The sequence below is a fragment of the Zonotrichia albicollis genome, chromosome 4 (assembly GCF_047830755.1).
Source record: "Zonotrichia albicollis isolate bZonAlb1 chromosome 4, bZonAlb1.hap1, whole genome shotgun sequence".
Classification (NCBI taxonomy): Eukaryota; Metazoa; Chordata; class Aves; order Passeriformes; family Passerellidae; genus Zonotrichia; species Zonotrichia albicollis.
In genome coordinates, this window is record NC_133822.1 from 16,001,441 (window position 1) to 16,014,631 (window position 13,191).

The following is a 13,191-nucleotide window of genomic DNA, read 5'->3' on the forward strand; positions in this document are numbered from 1 at the left end:
ACTCATGTGTCGATGGCCAGCAGCAAATGTGGGAAGGAAGGGCCATGAGAGGCTCACACCTGAGCACTGGTGTGGTCTGGAGAAGGTGAGGGGACGCTGAGAAAGTGTCTCTGGAGATGGGCATGCACCAGGCAGGCTCCATAGGGACAGATGGACAAAGACGGTGTAAAGGAGAGACACACCTTGTGTGTGCCCGATGCTGTGCGGGCACAAAAGCTCTCAAAAAGGGCACCAAGAAAGAGCCCCCAACACCTAGGCAGGTTAGCAAGCACTGATGCACACAGTCCTGATGTGCAGGGGAGTGGAGCAGAGCAGAGCAGACTGCAGTGGAATTGTGCAGGGGCACACAAGGAACACCATGCACAGGCACCCAAAGTTTTGGCTATGAAGAAATTGAAGTAAGAGCTTAAGTGTCCGTACATGTGTAAGGAAAAGCTCTGTCACAAAAAACCCTGACCCCAAAGGTGAACAGGTGAGTATGTGGGTGCAGGCAGCACGGCAAGAGTGATGATGATGATGATGATGATGATGATGATGCACTGTAGGGTAGCCAGGAATGCATTAAGAGATAGGTGGAAGTTGGATAGAGAGACTTACAGAGAGACTCACTTGATGGCAGAGGAAAACTATCAAAAACACAGGACAATAAAATGCATCAGAGCACACAAAAATATGTTTGGGGAAGTTGTTTTACCCACACCACTAAGGGAAGCATTACACCACAATTCCCAGAAGAAAAACCAAGTTTCACAAAAGAGGGTGGCTGTCACAGATGTAACAGGGATGCTCATGTCCTGTGAAACCGGGCACACTTTCACTTCTCCTCTGTGCTTACAAGAGCACAGATGCCATGGCTCCTGTCAGCACATGCAGCCACACCACAGCACACGGGTGAGAAGGACACTGTGAGCGCTCACAAGAAAACTGCTGTGCTCATACCCAGGGAAAGAATCCTCCTCTGACAGTAAAACAGTAAAATCCCTGTGCTCACACTACGGTCCACCTCACTGGAGTAACATCTGTTTTGTGAACTCATGTCTGTCATGCCTGAGGAACATCTGTTTCACTAGCTCAGCGTCTGCCACCCCGGAGGAGCATCCCTCGAGCCCCAGCACCATCCCTCACACCGCGGCTGGCCCCTCACACCGGGGCTGGCCCCTCACGACACCGCGGGTCTGTCCCACCGCACTAACACCACCAAGGCCACCCCGCAGCCAGTCCCAGCCCCGCGCTCCGCTGGCCCCTCCGCGGTCCCGAGGGCTGCTGCGGCTCGGCCCCGACGGTCCCAGCCCGCGGTAGGGGCCGGCAGCCGCGGGGGCTCCGCTCCGGGCAGCCCGATCCCCGCAGCCCCCGCTCCGCCCCGGGCCGGGGGCGCCTCCCGGGGTCGGCGGCAAAGCGCGGACGCGTCTCCCGGGCTGGAGAAGCGGCAGAACCCCCGGTACCACCCGCGCCGCCTCCCGCCCCTTCGGGGGCCGCGCAGGGAGGCGCCCGGCCCCGGGACGAGCCGAGCCCGGGGGTCCGCGGCGCCCGGGGCGGCCGAACCCCTCCCGGCCCCCGGCCTCCTCCTCCTCCCGCTGCCGCCCTCCAGCCGCCGGGCCGGGGCCGCCTCCTACCTGCATCTCCCGGGCGCCGCCGGCGGCAGCGGCAGGTGAGCGGGCGCCCGCGGCGGGCACGGGGCTCCGCGTCCCGCTCGGCGGCGTCGCGGCGGCCGGAGACCGCGAGGGGACGCACCTGCCCTGGGGGCCGCCGCCCCGTCGCCGCGCCGGGCCGAGTCCCCCGCCGGCTGCGTGAGGGGAGCGGGGGGACGCTGCGGGCGCTGCCCTCGCCGTGCCCGCGGCGGCGCCGGGCTCCGGCAGCGGCGGCACCGAGCGCGACTCCCGGCCGAAGTTGGCGGCAGCGGCGAGTGCCGGGCCCGGGAGGTGCCGGCGGATCCCGGGGGCTCCGGCCGCCTCCGCCCCGCCTTCCCCCGCCCCGCACCGCCCCCCGCGCCCTGCGCCCGCCCCGCCGCGGGCACCGCCGCCGCCGCCACCGGGATGGGGCTCGCTGGGGGGCCCGGGCGCCTTCCCCGGCCGGGGCGGGCTGCGGGGCCGACTGCGGGGCCGCCGCCGTCGGGGGGGCCGTGCTGGGGAGCGGGGCAGCGGCGGGGACAGAACGCGGCGGGGCCGTGCGCTGGAGGCCACCGGGCTGGCTCCTTCCCCCGGCAGCCCCCGCAGGGACACTCGGGTGTCGCTCGCTCCCAGCGCATCCTGCCGGGCTCCCTCCCTGGCTGCCCGGCTCCGTGCCCTCCGCTTCTCGCTGTGAGGCTCACGGGCACCCCGCTCTTGGGGCTCCCGGCCCGGGACACAAACGTGCTGGGAGCCAAAACCCCGCCGGTGCGGGCAGCGGGTTCCTGGCCCGCCAGCGCAGGGCTGCTGACCTGGTGACCCACTGCTTCATCTCAGCAGGGATCTGGCATCTGCCTCCCAGTGCGGGTGGGCGGCTGGGTTGCAGTGAAGGTGCGAATGAGGCAGAGCCCGGCTCGGGGATGCTGTTGAAATTGACTGGCAAAGTTTGGCAGAGGAGACAGAGCATTAAGCTCTTGATGGGGCTGGCACTCAACAGGCACATCCATCCCTTGTGTGCAACACCAGGAATCACACTGGGGGCTGTCCCCCACCCTCCTTCCCATAAAACTTCACAGATTCGCAGCCAGATCCCGTTCTCACTTTTCCTGGCAGAAGCAGGAGTAGCTGCAGAGGCATTAGCAGGATCACTGTGAATTTATGTTGGTGTAGCTGCGAGCGGTGCCTACCCCGGGGACTGCTGGGCAGCTCCGTGCACAGAGACAGGATTTGCATGCCTGGTCTCCGAGCTTGGTGGCAGCTCTGCAGCAGCCTGGAGTTACACTTGTTGTGTCCAGGTCCCCATCTCTGGGCCCCACAGCGTCAGGCATCCAAAGTCCCCCCACAGCAGGAACTGCAGAGCCTCATAACGCAGTGCAAGGAGTACCTTGCTGCTCCTACATGTACACAGACTCACACATGTAAGGATCCAAATGGAATTGCATCAGGGAGATATTTGGCCCCCTGGAATTCCTCAAATTTGTACTGGCTTGGGACAAAATGCAGCTTGAGACACACACTGACACAAGCATCTTGTTTCAAGCAGCTCTGAGCATCCATGTGGGCCCAGGGTGGAAATACATGAGCATTTCTAGAGGAGCAGGTAAGTGTCTGAGTACAGGCTGCACACTACAAGTAATTGAAGGCTCCAACTGTCTTAATTTATGACCAACTGTGCCAGTGTTTACCACCACTGCAGTCATTAGTGATACTTTCTTTTAATGGGAATAGGAGATAGAGGAGGTACAGCTAGAGGTAAATAGTAACTCAGTGTTTGTGGCAGGAAATAAGGAGCCATTGTCTCCAGCGCTGTCTAACTAGAAAGATAATAGTTGGTACAGAAAATGCCAACTAATTAGAGGGCAAAGGAAGTCTTGAAATTGCAGCTGGCTGCAGGAACTTTGAGGTGCCAGCTTTTTTTGCTCAGAGGTAAAGCCTGTTTACCACATGGGCTGCTGTTCCCTGCTTGTCTGTCGAATTTCAACTTGCACATTGAGGCTGCGCAGAGGAGAGGCAGGGTCCATCCTCACAGGAATCCTCTTGGGCTGGCACTGCTTACACCCCAGGATGGTGCCTTACATCAAGGTCAGAGGGAGCAGACAGGAAAGGCAGAGCCACTGGAGCACCAGCAGAGGTGGCTGGGCAGCACTGGATATTTGTGTTCCTTAAAACCTTCAGCTATGGCCATGTGGATCATTCCAAAAAGAGACGAGGTTATTGAAATACCATTCTGGCCTCGGCACAGTCCATGAGGAAGATGGGGATTCCTGCAGCTTTAATCCATCCTGCTGTGGTGGGGTGAGAAGGGCCATTGGGGATACATACGAGTGTGTCAGGGTGTGCTGGGTGCCAGGAGGGGCAGGAGGGACAGCTGGGGTGTGCACCCCCAAACTGTGTGGGAGTGATTTCCCAGCTGACAGCTTGGAGGGCTTGAGAAGAGGTGAAGTGTCCTGAGAAATGAGGAGCCAGCAGGAACGAGGGGCATGGCCCATCTCAGAGGTCTGTGTCTCACCTTGGCAGTGCTGCCACTGCTGAGGACAAAAACCCCACAGAGTGGGTTGGTCATGGTGTTGGTGTGGGTGGGTGATGGCAGGAGACCACCTTTACCTTACTGTGTCCTCTCTGCTGAAATGTCTTTGTTTTCTTCCTTCTTTTATCCTAGTCTCCTCCACAAGATTGCTTTATCCTCCACCAAAAAAAGCAGGTTAACCTATGCAGCCCCCTGGAAAGCTGTTTTATTTCTCTTCACCTCATTGGAACATTCCTATGGCTCTAATTGTCCTCATGCTCCTCCTTCCCTTCTGCTACATCTCATGTCTGTCCCCTCCTGGTGTCTGCTACCTGTGAGGAGGAAGAGGGTGGGGAAGTGCTCCAGCTATTTGAGATGTGGAAATCCTAAACTCACTCTGCAGAGGAGAAGAGCAATTTAAAATGTATTAAGGAACATAAATCCCTCTCAGTTAAGGGCAGGACCCTGCAGAATATGTGGAGAAGCAGGAGACCTTATCACTAGAAACTCAACCATGTGGCTCCAACTTCTCTTAAAGCAGGTGGAGCCCAGTCTGTGGTGCCCATGAGCTCTGATCTATTGGGAAGTTTCTTCCATCCCTGCACAGTCATCTTCCCCCTGGTCAGCCAATCCTGCATCCAGGGTAGAGCTGAGGCAGAGATGATGCCTATCCTGGGACAGCCTTCAAGGAGAAGGAATATTCATGTCAATGAAAGAAGCACAGTGAATATTGTGGTTTTTTGTCCTTTGCCACTTGCCCCTGGTGGGGGCAATGCCTGTGGTGGGATTACTACCAGTAGTAGAAGCAAGTAAAAGGAAGTGGATTTGTGAGGAACTGGACACGTTTCCAGCAGAGAGATTGTTATGAGTCAAGGTGGAATTCACAGAATAAAAATCTGGAAATGGGGAAAAAAAATAAAAATCTTGAGCTTCTGCCGAAGGAGAGCTCGTTCCAGACAAGCTACCTGATCTGACCTGCCTTGCAGGTGTGAAAACCTTCATTGACCCAGCCCCACTTTCCCTACCTGCCCTTGCAAACCCCAGGGGAAAGCAGCACCTCATTCCAGGCGCTGTCCTCGTGGGAAGCAGCCAGTTTCCTTGGGGCGCAGAGCTCACGACCTGAGCATCTGTGGCACTCCACAAAAGGAAATATAGGCTAAACATCTGAAACATTTTCCAATGTTGACGTCTTTCAGATGATGGAATTGTCTCCCCAGGGACACGTGGATGCTCCACTCCTTGAGTCAGAGCTCCAGGAGCCGACAATGCAGGGGAGGGGAGAGGTATTGTTGGGAACCTCACTGCTCCTGGAGCAGGGAGAGACAAAAAGGGGGGAGAGGAAATGAATTAGATGACTTGAATCATTTCCAGCTCTAATTGCTATGATTTTGCAGTAGTTTTCCCAGCCCCAAGTATAACATTAACCATCAAAGCACGGCTTCACTCACGCTCAATTAAACCAGGATTCATCTGGCTTGACATCACCAAGAAAAATCCATCCTGGACCCAGGGACACCCTGCTGAGAAAAGACAGGAGCCAGGCTGGGGCTGGTCCCTGGTCATCCTGTGGGATAGGCAGAAGCTCCTGGACATCTCTAAGTATTCCTTTTCCTTCTGCCAGCACAGGACACAGAGGGAATGCAGCAAGTGTGTGATGTGCAAACACTTTCCTCACCTCAGTGATGCACTGGTAGGGTCCCTGGGATTGATCTCCCCACCTGGATGGTCCTGCTGGCTGGGGGGCTGCTCCAGAGGTCAGATGAAGACAGACAGCCTGCAATGCTGGCTGACCTGTGCAGCCCTGCCAGAGCCAGGCTACCTCTCCACATCCAGTGGCTACACTTTACCCTCTGTCCAGTTTGCCCCTGGCCTCCTGGTCCTCCAACATGCAGATCAAGGGGTTCAGTGTCTGGAGCTGCATTCCTGAATGCCGAGGTCCATGGGGTGGAGAGCAGGCCAGGGAATGGCTCTCCCACTGCAGCTCTCCTCCTTGCTCTTCCTCCACAGTCCTGGTGCAAAGGGGTGAGCCAAGCCATTCACTGGGTTTAGAAAACCAAGAGATGAAGTAACAGGAAGTCCTTGTGAAGACTCTGGGGTTTGAAGGGCCCAGCAGTGACCAGGCTGACCTGGTGGCTGCTGTGGGGTGAAGCCCTGGCTTGCCTGTCTCCATGAGTGCTGGTAGCAAGGCTCGGGAGAGCACGGGGAGTTCAGGTCTCCTCATTTAGCCCTTTAATCATTAGACAGGCACTCCCAGCAGCAGGTTCTGTGGGCTGGCTGGGTTAAAGTGTAACTGCCCCCCTCGGCTGCCCCGCCAGGATCCCTGGCTCCAGGGACCAGGGCAGCTCCAGCCTCCCCCCGGGTGCCACCAGCGCTCACTGTGGCTGGCAGGGACAGCCCGAGCACAGGCATGGATAGGGCCCTCCTAGGGTTTGTTCCACGGAGCTGGGAGAGCTCCCCCATCCCTCCCTCCCTCCTATGGACAGACAAGCATCACCTGTCCCAGGGCACTGCTGGGCAAGGCGACAGGAGGTGGCCCTGGGGCAGCCCAGGGTCCCAAGCCTTGCCACAGCTCCATGGTTTTGGGAGGCACAGGGCCACAGCCATAGCCAGACAGTGAGGTAATCTGGCCCTGAACTTCCCTCCTCTCACACCAAGGCCCTCAGCCTCTTCCACTTGGCTTAAACCCCGAGGTGAAGAGTTGTACATCCTCTCCAAAATCTTTATCGGCATGAATGATGAAAACTCTGGATGTTCTTATTGTCCGTGAGAATGGCTGATCCTGTTCTAAACTCTTCCTTCTTGGCCTCCCCTGCTTCCTGTGGTAATGAGCTCTGCAGTGCAATTAAACCTGGGCTGTGCTGGTAACCTGGGCCCCCTTCAGCAGGGCCACAGCTCTGTGTGTGTGTGTACAGAGAGGTGACAGTGCCCCTGGCCCCAGGGCACAGCCAGAGCTGGGGCTGGCACCCTGGCATCCCTCAGTGCCTGACTGCCAGGGAGTGAGGAAACACAAACTCCTCCCTGCCCCACGCAGAAGGGAATGGCTGCCCTGCCAGCCCTCTCCCTCCAGATTAGTGCAGTGATGCTGAAGTCCCACAAATCTGGCAAGAAGATGTCTCCCAACAGCTGAGCATCCACAGGTGGTTTGGGGGAAAGTGCACATGAGGCTCTACCTGGGATCCGTCAGAGACAGATGAGCCTCAGCATCCCCTTCTCCTGTACTTTTCCTCTTCCGTTTCCTTTCATTGAAATTTCCTTTTCTTGAAATTTCCTTTCCTTTCCTTGAAATTTCCTTGAAATTTCCTTTCCTTTCATTTCCTTTCCTTTCCTTGAAATTTCCTTTCCTTTCATTTCCTTTCCTTTCCTTGAAATTTCCTTTCCTTGAAATTTCCTTTTTCCCTTGCTCAAACAACCTTCCATAATTTTTTCCTCTGAAAGGCAGGCAGGCCTCTGGCTGATGAGAGGGAAGTGGATCATTCTCCTGATAATCACTGGGATTTTTACCACACAGCAACTTCAGCTAAAGGAGGAAACCAACACCATTCAGACACTACATCCAGCTTTCCCATGGAGCATGGAGATGCTTGGGGTCATGTGGAGGCTTGTGGAGGGCAGAACCCCACAAACCCCAAACCCGGGGTGAGAGCCACTCCCTGGACTTGCCTGGTGCCTCTGCGTCCTTCTGGCTTGGGCACTCCCGGCTGCAGGGCCAGTCTGGCACCCTGGTGGCCCTGGGGACACACAGGTGATGCAGCTGCCTCTGGGGAGGGTGCCACGTTCTCTGTGGCCTGGCAGGTGCAAGGGAAGGAAATGAAATGTGCTGAGACACCAAGCCGGGAGGGTGCGACCAGTGCTGCCCTGCCACCAGTGCCACAAGTGCCGCCCTGCCACCGGTGCCACCAGTGCCACCCTGCCAAGGACAGTGTTAGGAGGTGCCAGGACTGGCGGTGAGGCTGCAGAGGGAGGATGAGGGCAGCAGGCAGGGATACAATGTGTGTGCCAGGGCTGTGATTGCTGTTTCTGCCTGGGAGGGATGTCACACAGCCTAGGGACAGGCACTATTTACAGCCAGTGAAGCCACAGCACATTTCCTGTTTTTATTTCTGGGTCCCACAAATCCCAGGGACAAACTGGAGAGTGTCAGCGAGGCTCTGCAGCTCCTGGCTGGGCTGCTCTCAGGTCCTCCTGCAAACCAACCTGGTGACAATAAAGCCTTTGTATGAAAACCACCGAGTTTTGAAGGCTCCAGAGTGCCCTTTGATGACAAATGCCTTTGCTTAATAGTCTCACCTTCACAAGGGAACACAAATACAATCCTTTGACACTGAAGCTTCTAAATAAATGAATAAATAGAAAAATAGCATGGGTAAAATATGGGCTTACACAAATAGCAGCACTAAAGGAGGCAGAGGTGGAAGCTACAATAACCAAGGCACCAGTGCAGTCACAAGACACAAAGAAGGAAGAAGCCACATGGCAATAGATGTTCTTCTTCCAAGGCACTCAGATGTTGCCATGAACATGGTCCTGGATCAGCCAAAGGGCTGTGCATGGACACTGATGCTCCCATGGCACATCTCAAGGGCTTGTTCATGGAAAAAGTGTGTGTGTGTATGTGTCTGTATGTATTTACACATGCAAGAAACCAAAGATGTAGAAACCAATGGGTTCTAGCTCAGAATCTTGTCATGTACTCTTGCAAAGGTAAAATTAAAAACATCAGAGTTCTCCCACATAATTTAAGTGCAATTGTCTATGCATTCTGTATTTTCTGTGGTTGACATCCTGAAGTGATGACTTGGAATTTTCAGCTGGAGACATGGATTTTCCAGGATGTGCACAGCACCTACCTGCTAACACCGCTTGTGGCATCTGAAGTTACAGCAAATCACTAAATGTTTCATCACATCCTGGGACTGTAATTATACACACCTGAAAAAAACCAGAGAAAAACTCCCCAAAAAACCCAAAGCAAAAAAATCCCCAAACCCAAAGAAGCCCACAAAAATGGAAGGCACCATGATTCATGCCCAAAACGTATTTGCTCATGTGCTTAATATCTTGTTTTTTACTCAGGGGGATTCCTGTCTCGTCTCAGCTTCCAAAGGTGCTGTCTGGGAGGATCTTTTTTGTGGATTTGATTCTTTTTTCTGAGCATTTGCTGTTCACTGAAGCTACATTTTTCTGTATTTCCCTCCAGGAATGAGAGCTGGAATTCTCTTTTTTGGGTTTCTTTTTTAGGTAAATTCAGATGAGGACCCCCTTTCCATCACAGGGCTTCAGGGGCTGTGTATGAAAGAACCAAATGTCATGGAAGATTGTAACCTTGTGTTGACACCCTTCAAGACACAGCTTGTATAGAATCCCTTTTATAACAGCACGAATAACATCAGGCACAGAGATCTGTGGAGAGCAAATAAGATTTTGTGAGATTCAGAGGGCCCAGATCTGCCTCTTGCCTTCATGAGGATATAAAATTGGGTTTTAGGGGGGACCACATCATTGTGGTGAGTTATGGGAACCTTCCCAAGCACATGGCACCTAAACCCCATCATCAGAGGCACCTAAACCCCATCATCAGAGGCATCAGAGCTCCATTTAGAGGCCAGAACTGCAGCTGGAACATGCTGATATAGCAGGGAGAGCTGGCCTTTGGCACATCTTTGGCTGATTTGCTCTGTATTTTCTTATATTTCCTCAGCTCTTCCACGTTGAGAAGGCGTTAGAAGTTAATGGAATTGGGGTGCAGTGTGGGTGTGCTTCAGGACACCCAGCCCAGATCAGGCTGGGCTCCAAGCTGGCCATTAGCTGGTGGCTGTCACTGACTCTTTGCACGTCCAACACCCTCCCAAGTGACCTGTGGCACTCTGTGCTGAGCAGCGCCAGGCTGCAGAACACCCACAGCCACACAGCCCCGTCCATCCTGCCTGGGCTTGCCCAGATCCCGTCTGGAGATTGCACACCCAGCCATGAGCACCAGCAGCGGAGCTGTGCTGAACAAGGGCTCTCGGCAGGAAAACAAAGCAGGCAGAGCTGGCTCTGTCACCCTCTGAGCCCCTGTCACAGCACAGGAAAGCTCTGGCTCAGCGCTGGGCTGGCTCACCTTGCTGCACAGACCCAGGACTGGTTTCACCATGAAGTCATGGTCCTGTTTGTCTGTCTGTCACTCACACAGAGGAAGCCTCTGGTGATATTAGTCTGCAGCTCCACAGGTGGCTTTGATCTGCTCCTCCGACAGAGGAGCACAAACCATTGTGTTACCACTCCTGTTGTCAGGAGTCATCGCTTCATTAACTGAATGTTCCATTCACTTCATTAACCAAATGGGACTTCCAACATTAACTAAATTCTGGAACCCAGGGCACAGGGAATATTTCTCTGAGGGGTCCTGAGTCCCAGGGAAGCATTGCCTTCAACCTTTGCCCATGGAGAAAGCTTCCAAGACTTTGGGAAGGATTAGAGTCCACAAGTGTGTGAAATAGATAATAGAGAATAGTGTGGTTTGTCACAGGGTGAGAAATTTAGAGTTTTGGGATTTTAGTATAGAGGTAGATAGGAGACAAGATGGAGGATCTTGAGCTTCTTCTTCTTCATTTACTCCATTTTTTCCCTGGCACCTTAAAGTTACTGAGCTTGGCTTGGGCTGCTGGGGCAGACTGCAAGGGCTGCCATTGCATTGGGTGCACCACATCTCCATTATCTCCATATCCAAGAGAGTAGCTCCCCAAATAAACTCCTTGGTAGAGTCAAAATTATTGAGGAGTCACTCATGCATCAGACTGGGTGAGAGCAGCAGTGCAGACACTCATTTGCGATGCTGTGCTACAGCTGACCCTCCCTGGCTTTGGTGGGTGCCATGAGCCTCAGTGAAGCTCCCTGGCTGCTCCTGGCTCTCTCTGAAAACCACCTGACAGTCATCACTTGGACATGGGAAAACACACCTGAATCCAAAATATGCTACTTTATAATGGAGGACATCAGCAAAAGTGGCAACAGTTCAAAATATCCACAGAAGGGGCTTTCTCAAAGTTGGATGACTAATACCACTCTTGTAATAACTATTAATGCTAAATTAATTAAGTCATAGATGAACGACATGAACTGCTGATTGAAGTCATGTGGAGACTAAAAAAATGAGATGCTGAAATTAAATTTACCTCCTTCTGCACTTTGCACTCAGTCTGTAAATCCCATGAGCATGTTCTGCACATTCCCTGGTCACTGAGTACCCGATGCAGCACTTTGGAGCTCTTTGCAGCTGCAGCCTCCAAGTGTCTGCAAAGATGTGCCCCTCCTGTGATGTGCCAGTCACTTCAGCTGCCAGGCAGTCTCAAATATTTAATATGGGACTTTGACAAGGGCTTGTGCTGCTGCCAGGAATGACCTGGGAAAGTCAATGTGCTTTGTAGACAATAAGGAAGAACAGAGGAAGAACATCCATTTACCTCCACTTTAATAGCAAATCATATCTCTGAATTCCTGACAAGCCTCAGGCAGTCCACGGTGTGTGATCACAGTGAAAGCTCAGCTCTGTGGCTGAAGAAACAGAACTCTTTGCTAGGGGAAGAGTTGGGTTATCAAACCCACCAGAAATAAGTGGGGGCAATTACAGGTCAGAGATATGGGCATGGGCAAGTGCTGGAATGCTCAGGGAGCAACAGCACCAACAGGAGCAGCCCTCCTAATGTCTCAGCTACCACTAGCATGAGGGATAATGTAAAAAACCAAAGTAATGAGGGGCTTGAGACAGAGAACTGGTGGTCTTGGATGGCAGCAGTGGTAGGGTTTGGACAATTACCAGTTCAAAGAAATCAATTCATCCTGCACACTTAATGAAGGAAGCATCTAGCAAAAAAATAGTTACATAAATACCTTACTGAAAATTGCATCATGGGCATATTAGCCATGAAGTCACGTAGATTTTCTGATTTCCAGACCTTTGCCATGGCAGGTTTGGCATTCTTGAAGCGTGGTTTCCAGTGTATTTACGTATGATCACACAGATGGGCACAGACACTTATATCCATATGTGCACTTCAGTGCACTGGGCTACAAGAGGATGCACTGCTTAGAGCTAAAACCAACTTCTGTGCATTATATAAGAAAGGTTAAGAGCGTTCATATACATTCCAAGACTTGTGGTTCCCCAAAATGGTGTGCCCTTACAGAAAATGAAGGGTTTACTCAAGCTGAACAAAAATCCTTCTACGATGGGTTTTGAGCTGCAGCAGCCACCCATCGTTTTTAGCAATACATCAAGAAGCCAAGGGTTTTTTTAACTTGCCTTGTCATGAGATTTGAGTCTACAGCCATTTTTGGAGCTGAATTCCCACTGAAGTAAGCAACAGCTTCACACAAACGGGCTGCAGTACCTGGGCCTAAATATTTAACTTCTTAGACAACCTTCTAGAACAGCTTTAATGCTTGCAATTGTAAACAGTGGGAAAAAGCTACTGCTCATGTACTTAAAACCAGATGGACACAAAGCCCACGCCCTGAGAATCACTTGCTGTAAGCCCACAGCTACACCCAAGCTGGTCCCAGCTGTTCCACTTAGGTTTTATGATACATCACTAGGATATTCAGAAATAAGGTCTACCAACACAATGTGTATGGCTCTGCTTGCTTGATATGCAAAAAAGTTGCTTGCACCTAATTTTAGTACATCCACCTACAAAACATTTAGTTTCCCAGGTTATATGCCCTACTTGAGTTTGAGGGGTTTTAAAGACATTAAAGAAAGAGGACTTTGGCTATTTGCCTGAGATTTCTAAACATCCTGAAGCCCAGTGAGAAGACCTACTTGATATCTCAAAATCCCAATGTAAAGGTCACTAGTCACATACAGATCATTAGCATGGGCAATTGGCTTTAATTACTGTTTTGGGGTAATCTTTGAGTGGCTGATGCCCCCCTACAGCTTCAATCCACACGAGCAAAAGGCATCTGCAGCACAAGCACAGCAGATCCTGTCAGAAATAGGAGATCCTAAATATGTAGCTTCTCCCAGTGGATTGCAGATATGGTTTCAGCAGTTTCCCTGACGGGTGTGATTTAGAAAAGCAGATTTTCCCAAGCCATCCT

At 52.8% G+C, this 13,191-nt stretch overlaps 1 protein-coding gene across 2 annotated transcripts in view; it reads right to left on the bottom strand.

Annotated features, from left to right (window-relative positions):
• WNT5B (Wnt family member 5B) overlaps window positions 1-1,975 on the bottom strand; it is a 67,382-nt gene extending 65,407 nt beyond the window's left edge. Inside the window, exon 1 of one of the 2 annotated variants that reach the window (XM_074538909.1) lies at window positions 1,732-1,975. Coding sequence is in view for 1 of the 2 variants with exons in the window: in XM_074538908.1 (XP_074395009.1) it covers window positions 1,614-1,619 (6 nt within the window). In the remaining variant the exon portion in view is untranslated. Of the gene's footprint in view, window positions 1-1,613 lie in introns of both variants that reach the window. The other variant, XM_074538908.1, reaches the window with a different exon arrangement.
• Between the last annotated feature and the right edge of the window lie 11,216 nt (window positions 1,976-13,191).